Below are 18,953 nucleotides of genomic sequence, written 5' to 3' on the forward strand. Positions count from 1 at the left end.
GCTGCAGACAGGATACCACCCATATTCCAGACCACAATGGTTGTAGTCCAGCCAAGAGGAGGCCAATAGTAAACTGACCCTTTACCTCGTTCCCTCCCAGGAAAGGACTTGTACTGTTTCTTCCTGGTTGTCACAGAAACACTCGTGCCCTGTGTTGTGAATACCAGTAAGGAGTTTTTCAGTTTAGAAAAATGTTCATATTCATCAGAGGAAGCTATTCTGTGTGTTTTAAAATATGCTGAATACTTCAGGGCTCTTCACTGATCAAGAAAATAAACCAGTGGTGATTATTTGACCTATCAGACCCAACTTTAGAAGACAAAATGACGTCAACACAACGAAATGTTTTTTTTTTTTTTTTTTTTTTTAACAGAGCCGTTTTGGGGCCAATGTTTATTTTAGGGAGTCTGTTATCAGTCTATACAATGTAGGTTGTTGGTCTATTTGTGGTGGAGATAATAGTTATTTTCTGTCTGTTATTGTTTCTGTTCGCTGTCCCTGGGAAGGGGATGACATAGCTAAATAGCTAAATTTGGTACAAAGCAACTCTTTGTGTGAGACCAGTCTGTGTACATATTTAGTCCCTGCAATATTGAACTGTTACAGTTTTCATAACTGCACATATCAAATATCATGTACACATGTACAAATATTCGATAGGGTACTAATGGTAATGATAATAATGAATCATATATTAGTATCAACTGATACATTGGGCTGTAATATATTTATTGCTTTTGAACCAATTCATATTACGGAAAAACCACATTACTTTTGATATTTGATCTGATACACCAGAACAAGTGACACAGAGGTGGGAAACAGGAAACTCTATTTACTCCTGCTTTTCCTCTTAATCAGTTTCCAAGGACAGTATATTTTCCTTCAGATGAACATAATTAAAAAAAACAAATAGATATTAATTATTTTATGTAAGCTTTCGATTGAGGTTCTATTTGGACTTTATATTATCCATATACTTTGGAATCGGATTGAAAATGTATTTTTGCTCCATCACCATGGAATGTTTTTTTTTCTTGACCTCCCTCATCCACTCAGTTATTTAGCCTCTTTAGGAAATGTCTGTGCCCCTGTTTGGAGTAGAATATGTTCAAGCGATGTCATGCTTTTACATGAGTGCTGTTCTTGGTGTGACCCTGCTGCTTTGACTCCCACTGTATTATGTCCTAACTCCACCCTCTGGCCTCTCTCTGCAGCTTCTGCACCAGTCAGCAGCAGTGTGAGTAGACGACGTGCCCCCTCCTCTGTGACTCCCCTCTCGTGGGAGAGACACAACATCGCTGCCATGTCGAGCATCACCATCGACCCCGAGCTCAAGCCCGGGGAGTTTGTCATCAAGAGTCTATTTGCAGAGTTCGCTGTGCTGGCTGAGAAGAAGATCGAGATGGTGATGGCTGAGCCGCTGGTGAGTCCACAGGGGGGTGAATGCTGGTGTCAAGCAACACAGGAAATGAAATTCAATACACAACACGTGATGTGGCACACATACTGCTGAGACATCCTCCCTCTTTTGCAACCAACTGCCATCCCTTTAGCCGCTTCAGATTTAACTGATAGATGTGAGGAAACTGGCTTGAGAGGCACATAATCTTTATTTATATGATCAAATAGAAAATTGTCATTAGCCTGTTTGTGGCCCTGTTCCCCCATTTGTTCTCTCCTGTTCCTTTCCTTTACATGAGGGTATTTTGACAGGGTCTGACTCAAGTTTAACCTCTCTCCCATTCAGGCTAAATCCACACTACTTGGTTTGCATTTGAAAACACATTGATTCAGCTTAGGATACACCTGGCGTTCACACCACCCTACCTTTAGTTTGAAAATACCAGGTCTTCATTTGAGTCAGGCTGGGCAGACACACAGATGTTCAGAAACGATGACGTAGACAAACAGTCACAGTGTAGCCTTTGCTGGTTTGTCGGGCTCCCATCACATGACCCTTTCACAAGAAATCACCTCGGCTACCAGTGTACAACACACCATCGGAAATCAATTACATGTGTTGCTGACCCTTTTGTCTTTGCTAACAGCTGTTGTAGGGTTAAATTCTGCATTTTACGATGATACTGATTAAATACGTAGGAGACAAGCTGCTATTCATGCAAACTGCATGGTCGCATGATATATATTTTCAGGTGTGTAGGTATGGACGTGGATTAAAACTGACATGGAGCCAAAACCCTTGTGTGGACAAAGATCTCTAGTAGATGGATGTAGCCTCAGACCCTTTCTCAACTTGTGCGCCACAGAAAAAATACTTCTTTCTGTCCTGATTTCTCGTATCAGGCCTGCTGCTTGTCTTTCAGCATTTTAATATTATACAAATAACACCAGTATGTCCTCTTGTTAAACCTATTCTTAATCCTTCTCTTTCACAGGAGAAGCCCCTATCCCGATCCCTGCAAAGAGGGGAAGATGCACAATTTGACCAGGTCAGTCCTGCCACGGCAATGACCAGGGGGTGAAATCTGTGCACTGTGTGGATGTATCACAATCATTTTCCATCAGCAAGAAGCACACTCTCTCTCAACTCTTTATGTGTGCGCAATATTTGAATCCCCAATCAATCCCCCACTCAATGGCCCGTCTGTCCCTCATCTGTAGCTGCTGCAGAACTCTATACAATGGGCTTGCCTGCTGCAGAATGCTTTGTTCAGCACAACACAAAGCCAATGAGGATATGGCGCTATAGATCCAGCTGTCCCCATTGTGAGTGAGGGAGAGAAAATGGGTATAGAAAACGAGAGTGTAGAATCGCTGTGTCATCCTGGGCAGTAAATCAGAATCGGGTGCTGGAGTGTATCTGCCTGGTGCCATAAGGGCAGGGGGAGCAGTTGCATAACTCTCCTACCTAGCATCCATCATCCACCTCCCTCATTACGCTGCACTGGCCCATATATATATATACATATACATACACGCACAAAACCACACTCACAAAAAAATTGTTTATGCATACTGACCACGTCATCTCATGTTTTGTCTGAAAACTATCCACTGTAATCTCGACCCACTGAAGTTTTCTATATTATCACAGAATTTACTGCTGTCTCGTAAGAATGCAACCGTATGTCCCATTAAAAGCCCTTGAATCCAAAATGAAGATAACAGCCCTTTTATGTGAAATTTACCTGTATTTGGAATTCCTGAAAAAATATCCATATTGCTATGTCCCTGAACCCCTGTGTTGACATTGCAATTTGCACTTTAAACATTTTTTTGTTTGATTATTTATTTTCTCACTGTTTCGTTCAGATCTATTTTTATTTGATGGGAATACATTTAAATGTAGTGTATTGCTTAAGTTCCTCTGTGTTTCTACAGTTGCCCATTGTGGCTGTTGTTGAAAAAAGAAAATGTACAGCAACATAAACCGACTACAGTTCCTTGTAAACAGTTGATCTGTGAAGTCTGTTAATCAGAGCACTGTCTGACTTCATCACTGATCCAATCAAAAAGCCACTGAGGTGTTCAGAGGACAAATAAAGACCACAGAACCATGTGTGTTGCTCAATAGTGTATGCATCACACTCACACAAATTGCAATCAATAGCTACACTATGCCACTCGCTAGTTAGAATATATCTGATCTATACTCTCCCTGTATGCAACTCAGTTAATGAATGCCCAATTTTAGTGTACAGGAACCAAATGTAGAATATGACGTTTGTCTGAAATAATGGGTGAGTCTAATGTTTGCATGTCATTTTTTTTCAGTTAATAAGCTCTATGAGCTCAATAGCAGAACACTGTTTGCCCTCCCTACTGCGCACACTGTTTGACTGGTACCGGCGGCAGAGCGGCACCGAAGACGAGTCTTATGAGTACAGGCCTCGCTCTAGTACAAAGTCCAAAGGGTGAGACGCCCTTCATTTATTTATTCAGTTTTAACATGAATGCTGCACAAATCTTTTGTTAACACTTTTCCCCTTTCTCTGTAGAGATGAACAGCACCGTGATAAAGATTACCTTCTGGAACGGAGGGACTTATCCATAGATTTCATTTTCTGTTTAGTTTCAGTGGAAGTTCTCAAACAGGTAAGCTACTTCACACATCACTCTTTCAGTAAATGCTGATTTAATACACATAGACTCAGGTTGGTTGGGTCATGTGAATGTGTTAATGTTTACATGTTGAAGGGCAAAATCAATTCATCTGCTTGACCTGATATGGACAATATCTTATCTACGTGCATGTGATTAGTTCCTTTCAAGCCTTGTCTTATATCTGCTGAACTTTCCTCGTGACAAATTTGGATTTGCGGGTCTGTTTCACTGTACATAACAATGACTACGTAAACATGGAAAGCAATACTCTGATATTAATCCTTTTAAAATGTTTGTCTGGAAAAGACACTGTAATGGAAACAGTAGTTTCTGGTTATCTTAATCTCAGGAATAAACAATACCAAACTAAGACATGTGGAGTATTAAGTAAACAAACAAATAGCTTCGTACCAACTCCCAACTCAGTGTGTTTTTAAAGTAAAACATCCAGATCTAAGCAACATTTCGACCTAAGCAAGACTCTGGAGACCACAGCTTAGTTGTCCTTGGCTTTGCTCCTGCAGGCAGAGTAATGAATAGTAGCACAGAAAAACGAGTGAAAGCTATCAGTGCTTCTAATAAGGCTAATGACTCCATGTTTACGTCACAGATTCCTCTTCACCCAGTGCCAGATGCTTTAGTACATGAAGTTCTGAACCTGGCATTCAAGCACTTTAAACACAAAGAGGGGTAAGTGAGCACAAACACTGACACAAATGAACATCTTATTAAAAAGTGCTGATGAATATGCTGGATTTGGTTTTACAGTAGAGAGTCTGTTTGTTTATATAGACTCTATAGGCATTATGTCATTTTGAAAACTGTATCTTAAATGACGTTTAAACCACAACTGCCTCTTGTTGAGCAACTTAAGTTAGGCACCAGTAAATTGCTGCTCTCTGCTTTGGTGTTTGGTGTTGTCTTTCGTTTGGAATTTTTTTGATATCGAAGCTAAATTGATTCTTCTAGAACAGTTCTGGTGACTAAACGAAGAGAGAGCCCATAGTTTTTTCTTAATAATAGCCAAATTAACGAAACGGCTGTCGAGCATCTAAGGCAAATTGGAAGGTGAAACTTAACATATTAACTGTTAATAGTGTAAAGTATAGTTAACTTTAATATACAATTATAAAATTCATAATATAAATAAAATCCAAAGCAACTACAATAATTTAACAGTTTCAGTGCTTAGTACTAGAGATGTCACGAGAACCGATACTTACGATACCTTTCGATACTAAAATAACAAAATACCGACGTAGCTACTGGTCAGTCAGTGAGCGGCTACTTCACGTGAACGAGCTCTGATCTCGCTTTGTGAGTCTCTGAGCATGTGAGAGGGGCGGGGGTGGAGCCCCGGGGCCTGTGTGTGTCCGCTATCTGGGAGCGCGCGCACACACACACACTAGTTGTTACACATTCCCCCGCTCCTGGTATTTCATGATGGCCTGATACAATGATTTAAAAAATTAACTTGAACCTGACTTTCACTCGCGTTCAAGATATTAATGGCTGCACTGTTATATCCACTGTTTTGTTTTGCACTGTTGTTGTTTTGCACTGTTGTTGTTTTTGCACAGTACCTTTTGAAAAGATGCCTGGAAGTCTGGAATGTGTCTGGGGACACTAGTTGTTGCACTTTGACCATTAATAGCACTTTATTATGTTGTGCAATGCTCTATTGCACATGTTTTGTATGTCCTATGACATTTTTCTATTTTTCAGTTTAAGTTCATGTTTCAAGTTCAAGTACATAGTAGAAAATCCTCTTTTTTTTACCGTGGTACCGAAATTGGCATAGAGAATCGTGTTATTTTACTGGTATTGGCACCGACTACTGAATTTTTGGTATCGTGACCTTACCACAAGAGAGTGTGTCACCACCAGAGTTGGGTGTTCTGTTAACTAGACATGGCAGTGATTTTTGTTTTGCCTGTAAGCAGAGAAACTATTTCAGAACACAGCTTAGGCACCAAAATCTCTGCTGTGTTTCGGTTCAGTTGGATTTCTGTACCCAACACTGTTATTGTTATACATAATCAGTGATGATGATAAGCACATGATCTCCATCAATGTACAGGTACTGTGGCCCCAACACTGGCAACGTGCACATCATCGCGGACCTGTATGCTGAGGTCATTGGCATCCTCACACAGTCAAAGTAAGTGAGCTGAATTCTGTCTCTTATGTTAGACCATGGCTACATTTGTTTACAACTACACATACTCAGTCACAATGTAAATGTGTACTTTTCTTTGTGTGTTTGCTCAGGTTTCAGGCCGTTAGGAAAAAGTTCATCACCGAACTAAAGGAGCTCCGGCAAAAAGAGCAGAGTCCCTATGTAGTCCAGAGCATCATCACCCTCATCATGGGCATGAAGTTCTTCCGGGTTAAAATGTATCCTGTGGAGGACTTTGAGGCGTCGTTTCAGTTCATGCAGGTAAATTATCTTCAATCTTTTATCTAAACGTTTGCCATAAGGTAACCAACAGTAAATGTGGCTGATATGAGTATTTGCTTAATTGCACCAGACACCTTTTCCAACTCTTCCCCCTTTGTTCAGACTCAGCAGCTCTCCATAGCAATGGCTCGTAAAGCTAGATGAGTAACGATCAAAGGTGACATTTGCCAAGAAGCTATTGTAAGTGTTTTTGGGGCTTTGCCAAGAGCTGTGAATCGGGCGTTAGCTGTTTCACCAACCGCTACACACACCAACTGTACTCTCTTAATAGGACTGTGATTTCTGAATGTGTTAATGGAACATGCTGTGCTTTATGTCCACCACCCCGTTTTAGCACAGATCATGGTTTCTACCCTTACAATGTTTTTTTTAGGGCCTGAGCAGTTTAATATACTTACATTTTGTATTGATGGTTAAGAAACTAAATCCATCACAAATAATTTTGTCTCTTAAAAAAGTCATGATGTGTTCGAAACAATGTTTCTATACCTCTAGACTGTGGGATAAATAATCACAATTAGAATCAGAATTCTTTTATTTGCCAAGTATGTGTGCACATACAAGAAATTGCCTTGGTGTCGTTCGTTGGGGCACTGAACATAAAACAACAATATAAAAACAACAATATAGAGGGGGGGGGGGGGGGGCAGTGCAATGGTGGGATTCTGGGGGCTTGTTTGTGAGCCGCATTGCCATGCCACTGGGATTCTGTGATGGTCCTTCTCTTGTCATGTGAGCAGCAACTCTTGGTTCTATATTGTTGTTATGAAACTTTCCATCACAAGTTAATATGTATTGAGGGTATTTATCTCAGAGTGAAGATGTTGGCTATTATGTGTTTGGCTGATTCCAATATCGCTCCCCTTGCCTTGATCTTCAGCCATTGTCTGAAACCCTATTTTGAAAAACTTTTTTCTAGCTAAAAGCGAGGAAAAAACAACATTTGCCTAAATTAATTGATTATTTCCGCTAATGATGATTTATTTCATCAATCACATGTCTTGAAGACGTGACATCATATAAAACATTCTTCTGAAGGTAAAAAGGCATGCAAATGTCTTTTAATATACATGCATAAATTATGTAAGGTCTGAATGGGTTAATATTGTATTCCGCAGATAAAATCTGTGCAGTTTCACAATGTTACACAACAAAGGCAAATGAGTTACACAGAAGCAGATCCTGCCGGAATTGGGATACAAATTCTAGGAATGTATGACATGTGGGTCATGGTCAGCAGTGTTATTGTTGTAAGACTGTTCATGTCGTAATACTGTTCATGTCAAACTGTACCATTACCTGCAAGTTTTTCTGTGTTTGTGGGTCTATTCTTCTGAACATGTGCGCCTTTTGTGTTTTTTCCTAGGAGTGTGCTCAGTATTTCCTGGAAGTCAAGGATAAGGACATTAAACATGCTCTAGCAGGCCTTTTTGTTGAGATCCTCATCCCTGTTGCAGCTGTGAGTAACATTTGCACTGTTTTGCTCTCTCCATATCTGCAAATCCCGATATATTTTTGTCATTTTGTGCTCCATGGTCATGACTTGTTCATCCTCAGGCGGTGAAAAATGAAGTCAACGTGCCGTGCCTGAAGAACTTTGTGGAGATACTGTACCAGACAACGTTCGAGCTTAGTTCCAGGAAGAAGCACTCTTTGGTAATAATTCTGGAATCCTCGAGTACCATCCTTCCCCTTCCTGTCACTTGTTTTCATACACAACGTCCTTCTACTTTTGTTTTTCCGTCTTTCTGTACAGAGCTCAATAGTGGAGTTCTGAAAGTAGAAATCCCATTCATTTTTATTATCAGCCATAATATTTAACCATATAAAGTACACTTGCCACAGGCTTCCAGATAGTGAAACAATCGAAAAACCTGTTGAATGCAAAATATCATGAAGAACTACACTACCCTGAATCCTCAGGTGTAATAGTGACTGCTGTGATTGGTGAAGTTCGCTGTTGCAATGAACATTTCAACCACAACCACGAAAATCCCGTCAGCTTCAATCAGATAGTTCAGCGTTGCATTACATTTACCACAGATCCCCATTTTCTCTGTCTAACATGATGTGGTCAGAGATGAGGAAAATAAAAACTGACAACAAGGTTCAATTCAGGAAAAAGTGCACTGGAAGTTGTTGGAAAGGGATAATTCCTACTTTTTACAGTGTACAGCATGTGTTATTCCTTCACTCGTAAAGAAAGATGTACACAGTCATGTATCTTGGCATTATTTCCTTTTTCCATTATTTGTTTTGCTCCAGATCACGATTTTTCTCACAGCTGATTGGCCTGGTTCCAGGCTGAAGACTTTTTAGGGAAAGGTTTATGGGAAATGTACTTCTTGACCTGGATCAGTTCTTCAAGTGTTTGCACTGACTCTGTCTCTCTCCCCAGGCTCTGTATCCTCTGGTGACGTGCTTGCTGTGTGTTAGTCAGAAGCAGTTCTTCCTCAACAACTGGCACATCTTCCTCCAGAACTGCCTCTCTCACCTGAAGGTACCGTCAGCCTTTACACCCAGCTCCACTTCAGATAGTTTTTACATCACAGCTCTGGAGAATAACACAACGACCGTATTGTTCAGATAAAAGTATTTTAAGGGCACCATAATTGGCTTGGTGATGCCTAACTCAGTTAAAACCACACAAGCCATATGACTCATGTTATGAAAGCTCAAATTAAATTTTGGTGTTCTTGGTAGCAGGACGAAGTGACACTAGTTTCTTTAAATTCAAGCACATAACTGAACTTATTTTTTGTGAAATCGCATTCACTAAATCGACACATTGCCACAATAAAAACGAAATGTCTTATTGATGTTATAATTCTCTATGGTTTGTACGTGCCTGAGACCACTGATTGATTAAGGGTGTGCTCTGTGGTTCTGTCTAAAAATCATAATGTACTTTCCCCTCAATTATCAACAACCAGATCTGGTCAGGAATAGCACTTGATTTAATAATAAAAGAAAAGAGTCTTTGTTTCAAAAGGGAAAAAAAATCTCCAAAACTAATTTATGTTCAGTCAACAAAATCCAAACAAAAAACATACGTGTCACTTGCATCCATTAGTGAAACCACAACAAATTTCACAGTGATCTTAATAAAATTAACCATGTTTAAACTCAACCTAAGAAATATCCTAATGTAACGCACCTTTCATATTATGTAAGTGTGCGCAGTGTCAAGTGCTGTTTTAACTCAGGTCTGTTGATGACTCCTTGTAAACCAATCATGAGCAGATGAAACCTACTTTCCTTCTCCCGCTGACCTCCACGTGGAGCAGTTTAAACCCAGAGGCTGAATGACCCAATCACTGACTGTCTGAATGACTCAATGACCGTCTTAACCATTCTGCATTGATTACCCTCCGCGGGGGATTGTGTGATCTTTTGGCGAATACACTTCCGTGCGTCTCTGTGATCGTGATCCGATGGTTCTGAATGTTCGTCTGTCGTTCTCAGTGATGTCATCCCAGTTTTCTCTCTCAACCTTGTAATTGTTTTAAACTGCAATCAGTCAGTCTCTTGCGTGGTGCCACCGATCTGTTGATTGAGATTGATTTGCTGATTTGTGTGCCGGCTCCACTCTAGTGATGATTTCAGAGGTTTAGGGCTTCGTGTCCAATGGGTGATTTTAATCTGGTGGCTGTTTTTGAAAAAAGGTTTATGGAGGACTAATTCATTCCATAAACCATTTGTGATGGTTAAGTCTTTCTGTTTAGGGTTGGGCTTCACAACTTGGTAATTACTGATTTTATGGTTAAAATAGTTCATTTGAACCATAGTTAGTTAAAAAGGTGTTATTCATCTCTTAAGTCTCTCTGTTTCCGAGAAGACTCATGTGGGATTCAACCCCTTAATAATATGCTTAACAAATTAAATCATTTGAATACTCGTATTAATAAACCTACATATTTTTCAAATTTAAAGTAAAGATGGAGGTTACATAAAATCAATCAAATACTCACTTCTAGACTGGAGTATTAGGCCTTGGTTGAAGATTTTTTGGGGGGAGATTTCAAGAATTAAGTTGTAACATTATGAGAATAAGGATGTAAATTTAGGAGAATTAGGGGAAAAAACTTTGGGAAGTAGCTTAAATAAATTTATTCTCTTAATATTTGTTTTATTTTCTCAATAGATAACAATTATTGTTGTAAAATGAAGACTTTTATTCTCGATGAAATTCGCAATAATCTTTTGTTCAATGCCCTAATACTCGTTAGTACTGTACAATAATACTATTTAGATATTTTCCCTGATTCATAATAAAGAGCTAAAAAAAGCATCACTGCTTGTCTTATCTAAAACCCGATAAATGGTAAAAAGCATTTTACTAAATAACATATATAATGTTTACCATACTTGTGCAGTCCCACTTCAAATTGCGATCTTAGGTATAGGAGAACAGTTTGCATTTTGAGTATGCTTGACATGGATTTGAATCAACTGCTGATTTGGGTGTGGCTTCTCGTCGGTTTTGTCAGTAAAAAAGGGAAAAAGCATTTAATTTCTTGTTCCATCCACCTCTTCAAATTTCCTTTTCCTCCTCGTCCTTCTGTGTTCCCCTCAGCTTCCCTCTTCTATTTATGTCTGTTTTCTCTTTTCCATTGATTTCCAAGGCACACCTTACTCCGCTTTGCTTTTGCACGTTTTGCTCATTCCATAAAAAAAATTAATTTATATCGCATCAAATACAAATGGACTGTTCATTTTATAACTTTCATGCGACTAATAATTCCTCAGTTGACAAGTTGAACGGTCCATTGACTTTAATTTCAGTAAAACATTAGATGTTTGGACTGTCACATTGACAAGAGTAAAGACACTCTGCACTGCTCTTGTCATATTTGTTTAGGTTCTGGTTTTTGTTTTTTTTGCCTTTAACTTGCATGTGTCCCTCCCCAAACCCTACATTCTTTGTTTCCTGTCGTTTGATTTTTCTCTCACATGGACTCGCTCCAGATGCCATCTAACAACAGCATCCGAAAGCAGATTGAGACGCTGCAGGTGAGTTATCTGGTGTCAGTGACCCACCTGGTGCTCCCCGTCTTTAACGCTCCAGGTTCTCACCAGGACATAGAGGACCGAACCGTGCAGCCTGCATGGCTAACTGGGTAGCAAGTCGCTCTCTGTCGTGATAGTGCTACTGGAGTGTAACACAGTGGAAGTAGTGACCTGATTTGAACCACTTTAGACTTTTGACATTGCATTAGGTTTGTTTTAGTTGAAATGGTTTTTGTTCATAAGCAGTGTTGATGAGATTGGTTAGATATTAGATCAAGTCTGTGTTTAATAGGGATGCATAAATTATTTATCAACTATTGGGGGGATCGGGATCTTTCTTATGTGTTGCATATTTGTATGAGGACTGATACCAACATTATCTTCACAATATTATGAAGATATGTGAGATATATATATATATATATTTGATATGAGAAGATTCAGCTGTAATTACAAGTTTATGAACTACATGAACCCTGTTGTGCTGCAGATTCATTTCTGTGTAATGAACTGAACCACATCCCTCCAGTAATTAATCTGCAGTAGAACTAACTATCAGACAAAATGAAAACATAACCACCATGGCAATATTCTAAATAAACACATTAAATATTGTGCATCCCTACTAGTATTTACCAGAGGCATTTGGTATTTTGGCGTTCCCATAGTGTGGTATTGTGCTAATGCTGCATTCAGTTTCTCTGTTGGAATTGATAACAGTACTGCTGGCAACTGCCACGCTGCTGCTATTGGGATATTTTTGGTTGCAGAATAAAGTACCTGCCACATCGTCTGTTAACGTTATATACCTGAGCATTATTAAGTTGTTTGTTATTGTGGTTCTTAGTACTGTAGTGAGAAGTGGATTTTCTCCATTCTCAGGTAAATTTTATTTAATATACCGTTTGTTTTACACTTTTAATTTAAAAATGTTCAAACAAGGAGTGAAAAGTGATTTGCACTTTATCACCATATTGAGATCAGATCCCTGCGCTACTTCTTGAGAAATTCATAAAACTGTAAATAAAGGCCCTATAAAGTTAATTTGGATTTCCACACCAACATTTTTTCCGTTATTCCCTTCCTTCCAAGTCTTGTAATAATCCTTCCTGGAGTTTTTGTGTAATCCTGCTAAATAATAATACAGGAACATACGCAAATGAAATCAGAACCTCCTTGGCTAATGGTAATAATAATACAAATAATGATCAATCATCTGCTGCCTGCTCCTGTTATGGTGTAGCATGCTTACGTCAAGCCATAGCGTGATGTACTCATGAGCCTTCCCTCTGTGTCAACCCAGTAAGAGGTATCTGGGATAATCTGGGGGCAGGGCCAGGTAACAGTGAACTGTGCTCTATCTGCGTCACAGTGAAGTAACCAAATTGAGGGCACCATATTTAAATATCCGCTTGTTAATTGAAACATCAGAATATGGATATTCAATAAGCTGACATATGGAGATCCTAACAACATGATGATCACATGCTCTGGGCAGGACTGCTCCCAGTATGACTCTGTGTGTATCTCAAAAATATGGATGTTCAGTATTGCAGAAGACATAATGGAATGTCCTCTGTAAACTGTAAAAGTTTGCCCTATAATTCAACGACTTAAAGAGAATATATCTAACAATTCTTCATTTAAATGTCAATATTTTATTTTATTTAACTTAGGTACTTACAATACCCAAAAGTAACCAGATGTTTCATTGTCGACACCTTTAATTAATCGCTTTGTTTGTTGCTTTGTTCATCTCTGCTTTTACTTCAGGGGCAAATGACATAGGACAAAGGAAAAACACACTGCTAGCCAGTTAGCCACTCGGCTGGTTTTTCATTCCACTGTTTGTCCCTTGTAATGGATCACGGTTCTTCATGCTGTTGTCTGGATTACGTGAATAAAAAAGCATCACATTACCTTATACAGGAAAATGATTTTGGCCTGAGCTGCATCAGGTAGAGTTTCATCTGCAATGATGGTGAAAACCACAACTCAGGATCCAACACTGCTTCACGGTGTCATCAAACTAAGTCTTTTTGGTGTTGTTACCTTTTTTAAGAATGAAAACAACTGTCTCCACACTCTGTGTTTCTACATACGGGACATACAATGCTCTATAGACTTGAGGTGTAGCGATCACCTGGGTCACTGGGGTGGCTGTGGCTAAGGGGGTAAAGATATTGAAGCCCGAATTTCCCCGCATTAAAAAAGTGCTGCACATAGATGCACTGTCAAAAAATGTGTGTGACTGGATGAATGGCAATTAAATGTACTGTGTAAAGCACTTTGAGTGATCATCAAGACTAGAAAAGCTCTAAATAAATAAAGACTATTTACCATTGCCTTTCCATCCTCAGATCTCTAACGTCAACAGAAATCATGGCCGCAGACTGAAACGTTGTGTTGTTAGTTTGAGCACATTGTCGCACAGCTTTAATGCGGAGGATCTGAGTTTCTCCAGACAAAAACAACCTGAACAGCGGTGTAATGAAATTGTCATGATTCAATCGAGTGGCTCACATTTGTCTTTTTACATTCACAGAACAAAGATCCCAAAATGTCCCGTGTTGCGCTGGAGTCGCTCTACAGACTGCTCTGGGTCTACATTATCCGGATCAAGTGCGAGAGTAACACTGTCACACAGAGGTCAGTAGCCGGGCTCATCTCTGAGTTGACCCTCGAGCTGCAAACTCTTATATACAATAGCAAACCCAAATAGTTAGTTTAGAAATTAAGGACTTGAATTTGCTGACAAAATTCTCCCTGTTTTCCCTCCTAGTCGGCTACTGAGCATCGTTTCAGCACTTTTCCCCAAAGGTTCCCGCAGTGTAGTGCCAAGGGACACGCCTCTCAACATCTTCGTCAAGATCATCCAGTTCATAGCTCAGGTGGGCTTTAAGCTTGAGTTGACCGTATTGCTTTCAGAGCTAAAACAAAATGTGCAATGTCGTGACTCTGTGTTTGCTTTTGCGGATCTTCGCCACAGGAAAGACTGGACTTTGCTATGAAGGAAATAATCTATGACCTCCTGTGTGTGGGCAAGTCACACAAAACCTTCACCATTAATCCAGAGGTAAAGTAGATCAGACTTGTGGCGATTATGTTACTGGAGGGCTGGTGGAATATCTCTCATCCTCTCCCCTCTTTCTGCTCCTCCACCAGAGGATGAATATCGGTTTGCGATCCTTCTTGGTGATCGCTGACAGCCTACAGCAGAAAGATGGAGAGCCTCCCATGCCTACGACTGGAATCATCATGCCCTCTGGCAACACCTTACGCGTCAAGAAGATCTTCCTCAACACCACACTCACTGATGAAGAAGCCAAGGGCATAGGTGAGTTTAATTATTGAAACTTTTCATGAAAAGTGATACAATATGTTTTTTTTTGCTGTCAGTGTAACTACTGCTGTTTTGTTTTTTTTCAGGCATGTCTGTGTACTACCCCCAAGTAAGAAAGGCCTTAGATAACATCCTACGACACCTGGACAAGGAGGTTGGACGCTCCATGAGCATGACCAACGTGCAGATGTCCAACAAGGAGCCTGAGGACATGATCACGTATGTAATGTAGCCACACCCTGGATCCATACAGTTAATCGGTGTGTCACTGATCTATAACAGCATGTCATTGTTTGTGCTTTAGGGGAGAGAGGAAGCCAAAGATTGATCTGTTCCGCACGTGTGTGGCTGCCATCCCAAGACTGATACCAGATGGCATGAGCAGACAAGACCTAATAGAGCTTCTAGCCAAGTAAGTTTTACTGCAGACACATCACTATACAACATACTGTAGCATAACTGCATACTGTAGTTGCCCCTTTTGTCCTCTAATGTCTTTGTCTCTCTGCTCCTTCAGGCTGACCATCCACATGGACGAGGAGCTGCGGGGCCTTGCCTTTACCACTCTTCAGGCCCTGATGGTTGATTTCCCAGAGTGGCGTGAGGACGTGCTCTCCGGCTTTGTCTACTTCATTGTCAGAGAGGTGACCGATGTCCACCCCACGCTGTTGGACAACGCAGTCAAGATGCTGCTACAGCTTATCAGCCAATGGAGGCAGGCCGTGCAGAGCAGCAATAAGAGCCATGATGCACAGGTTGGTCGAGGAAGTTCCTTCCTTATGTGGTCAGGTATTATGAAGTGTGAAGTGACAAATGTGTATCAGCGTTATAAGTGACCATTTTAATCGCATGTCTTCTTCAACAGGGCTCAAGCAGCGGCCATTCTCTGCCCCTGGAACGTGTTCCTCCACTTGGTGTGCTGCATGTAGTGGAGGGCTTAGCTGTGGTGGTGCTTTGCAGCTGCCGCCCAGCCACACGTAGGCTGGCTGTTAACGTCCTCAAGGAGGTCCGTGCTCTGCACACTGCACTGGGCATCGGAAAGGTAATTACAGAGCACTTTGTTGTGACTGCTAAGTAACAGTCAAATGTGAATGATACTGTAGAGAGTCTTTACTGCAAGTACTCCTTTCCTGACATCTGCTCCATCTGCCTCAACCTTTCAGGGCGATGAAGAGTTGGCCATTGACGTAATGGATAGACTAAGTGCATCAGTGTTGGAAAGTTTCATTCATCTCACAGGAGCTGACCAGGTATAAATGACCTGTCTTATTTCCAGAATCCAAAAACTTGCATACATACTCTGAGACTATGCTCATCTCTCTGGGGTTTTCTCTGTAGACCAACCTGCTGTACTGTCCCAGTGGGATTGATCTTCAGACACTAGCAGAATGGAGCTCATCCCCCATCAGCCACCAGTTTGATGTGGTGAGCCCCTCGCACATCTGGGTGTTTGCTCACGTTACTCAGGGCCAGGATCCCTGGGTCATCAGCTTCTCAAGCTACCTGCGGCAGGAGCACTTGCCCAAACATTGTCCAACTGCACTCAACTACGCCTGGATGTTCGCCTACACCCGCCTGCAGTTATTGTCTCCCCAAGTGGACATCAAGTACGTTTCTTTAACCCTCTTTGTGTGATTTAATGTGTTTGTCAGTGTGGATGTTTTTACTGTAAACCTTCACACTGAAAAGATCAAGTTATACTGTTCTTTTGGAGGACATTATATGCTAGGATACTGTTATCAAGACTTTTAATTACAAAGAACTATATGACAGAAGGCAGCATCTTTCTTTTCTGGGTTCGCTCAGTGTTACTCAACACTTTTGATGTCATGTTATTAATCTGTCTCGAATGACCTCCTGCAGCAGCCCCATCAATGCCAAGAAAGTGAACAGTCTGAACAGCAGTGACTCGTACATCGGTCTTTGGAGGAACTACCTGATCCTCTGCTGTAGCTCAGCTTCCTCCTCTTCCTCTATGTGCTCTTCATCCTCCACCTCTGGCTCCGTCCGCTGCTCCCCGCCTGAGACGCTGGCGTCTACGCCGGACAGCGGCTACAGTTATGATTCAAAGGTCAGGAGCACCTGCACAGACAACACCATTTTGGGAAATGCAATTTAATATGACAACATACCTGTATTAAGTGCTTTTAGTTGAAACTAACAAGGAACAGTCAGAAGACTTGATTTAGTTATAATGCTTCAGCCATGACATTGCTTTTCTCCTTGTCTGTTAATAGATTGTTGGCACTCCGTCCCCCTCCACCCTCTTCAAACACATCGTTCCAATGATGCGCTCTGAGAGCATGGACATCACAGAGTCTCTTGTGTTGGGGCTTGGCAGGACCAACCCCGTGGCCTTCAGGTAATCCACACTCGACATGATCTGTATGCAGCATATAAACATTACTGTACCTAAACCATTTAGTAACTTACATCTAACTTTTATATTCTTCAGAGAGTTGTTAGAGGAGCTGAATCCCATCATAAAAGAAGCTCTGGAAAGAAGACCTGAAGTAAGTGCTGTTCATTAGGAACTTTAAAGCTTTTGTCACAGTTGTGTCATTGGAGAATAACAATTTACTTAGTTAAAATGATTCTATCCTTTCTCTGCAGAACATGAAGCGGCGCAGGCGTCGTGACATCCTCAGGGTTCAGCTTGTCCGGATATTTGAGTTACTGGCAGATGCTGGTGTCATCAGTCAGATGTATGTAATCCACAGCTTATATTTACAGTATAATTATGAATAAATGTGTACATTCTTATAATTTTTCTCCTTTACTTTTGTTTTAAAGAACCAGTGGAGGGTTAGATGGTGAGAGCCACTCCCTGAACAGTTCGCTGCTGGAGTATGTTGATCTGACCAGGCAGCTGCTTGAGGCTGAAAATGACAAGGACTCTGATACACTGAAGGACATTCGCTGTCACTTCAGTGCACTCGTGGCTAATATTATACAGAATGTCCCAGGTACTGTATATATATATTTTATTTCTCAAACTTATTTATTATTTGCACTGATTCTTTGTCTAAAGTGTGTGTTTTGGGTTACTTGTCGTGTTCAGTGCACCAGCGGAGGACCATCTTTCCCCAGCAGTCACTCAGACACAGTCTGTTCATGCTGTTCAGTCACTGGGCCGGGCCCTTCAGCATCATGTTCACTCCCCTGGACCGCTACAGTGACAGAAATATGCAGATCAACCGCCATCAGTACTGTGCACTAAAGGTACACACACTCATACAAATATCAAAATTTTGAAATCTATACTTAATGGTTACTAATCAACTAACTTGTTTAATGTTCTAGGCCATGTCTGCAGTGTTGTGTTGTGGACCTGTAGCCGACAATGTTGGCCTCTCCTCCGATGGCTACCTCTACAAGTGGCTGGACAACATCCTGGATTCTCAGGATAAGAAAGTAAGAGAATGTTATCATGTCGGCCTATTTCCTATATTACCTGAGTCTGACAGATTTATTTTTTGGCCAATAGGAACTGACAGATGTGAGCCTTTCACAAACATGTAGGTGTCTGCGTTTGCTGAATTTTTTTATTTTACAAAATAAACAATGCAGAAAAGATGTTTATTTTAGGAAAAAATTTAGTTTTCTTGATTTAAGTTCTATATATTTGTTTATTTATATATAGTTAGATTTTATGGTTAACCTTCAAAATGTCAAGCCACAGTTTAATTTCTTTGCAATCATAAAAGAGATTTATAATCTCAATGGGATTAACCTGGTAAAATAAAGTTAAATAAAAATATAACATCAAACTTAGGAATCCTTTGTTAATTTTATATAAACATTGACTGATGCATCTGTATCTGAAGTTTTTTACTTCCTAATATCATTATCGGCACCCCACCCCAAAGACCTGTATTGGTTGGGTTCTACTTTTGATAGCTGGCTAGGGAGTGAACCATCAGTAATGGATGATCACAGGATATTGGGTTGAGGTAGGAGCATCCACTGTCAAAGAAAATACTTGATTGATCAGAGGAAAGTAAGACATCCACAGATTTGACTTGAAGTACTCAGTTGTTTGCTGGGATATATTGACTTGCACACGTTACA

The 18,953-nt window shown here is 40.5% G+C and overlaps 1 protein-coding gene across 13 annotated transcripts in view; it reads left to right on the forward strand.

The window, feature by feature from the left end:
* fryl (furry homolog, like) overlaps positions 1–18,953 on the forward strand; it is a 68,669-nt gene that overhangs the window by 22,187 nt on the left and 27,529 nt on the right. For 9 of the 13 annotated variants that reach the window (XM_062394973.1, XM_062394966.1, XM_062394963.1 and 6 more), the window contains 28 exons: positions 1,218–1,426; positions 2,400–2,453; positions 3,739–3,878; positions 3,963–4,059; positions 4,679–4,758; positions 6,149–6,229; positions 6,340–6,508; positions 7,896–7,988; positions 8,087–8,185; positions 8,928–9,029; positions 11,498–11,542; positions 14,085–14,188; positions 14,322–14,430; positions 14,529–14,615; positions 14,705–14,876; positions 14,969–15,101; positions 15,187–15,294; positions 15,400–15,637; positions 15,748–15,924; positions 16,046–16,132; positions 16,221–16,489; positions 16,746–16,953; positions 17,120–17,244; positions 17,338–17,395; positions 17,496–17,587; positions 17,676–17,848; positions 17,944–18,104; positions 18,186–18,296. In XM_062394973.1, coding sequence (XP_062250957.1) covers positions 1,307–1,426; positions 2,400–2,453; positions 3,739–3,878; positions 3,963–4,059; positions 4,679–4,758; positions 6,149–6,229; positions 6,340–6,508; positions 7,896–7,988; positions 8,087–8,185; positions 8,928–9,029; positions 11,498–11,542; positions 14,085–14,188; positions 14,322–14,430; positions 14,529–14,615; positions 14,705–14,876; positions 14,969–15,101; positions 15,187–15,294; positions 15,400–15,637; positions 15,748–15,924; positions 16,046–16,132; positions 16,221–16,489; positions 16,746–16,953; positions 17,120–17,244; positions 17,338–17,395; positions 17,496–17,587; positions 17,676–17,848; positions 17,944–18,104; positions 18,186–18,296 — 3,492 coding nt within the window. In that variant the 5' untranslated portion in view covers positions 1,218–1,306. The remainder of the gene's footprint in view (positions 1–1,217; positions 1,427–2,399; positions 2,454–3,738; positions 3,879–3,962; positions 4,060–4,678; positions 4,759–6,148; positions 6,230–6,339; positions 6,509–7,895; positions 7,989–8,086; positions 8,186–8,927; positions 9,030–11,497; positions 11,543–14,084; positions 14,189–14,321; positions 14,431–14,528; positions 14,616–14,704; positions 14,877–14,968; positions 15,102–15,186; positions 15,295–15,399; positions 15,638–15,747; positions 15,925–16,045; positions 16,133–16,220; positions 16,490–16,745; positions 16,954–17,119; positions 17,245–17,337; positions 17,396–17,495; positions 17,588–17,675; positions 17,849–17,943; positions 18,105–18,185; positions 18,297–18,953) is intronic. The other 4 variants (XM_062394967.1, XM_062394976.1, XM_062394972.1 and 1 more) reach the window with 1 other exon arrangement.

This window comes from Platichthys flesus, chromosome 9 (assembly GCF_949316205.1).
Source record: "Platichthys flesus chromosome 9, fPlaFle2.1, whole genome shotgun sequence".
Lineage (NCBI taxonomy): Eukaryota > Metazoa > Chordata > Actinopteri > Pleuronectiformes > Pleuronectidae > Platichthys > Platichthys flesus.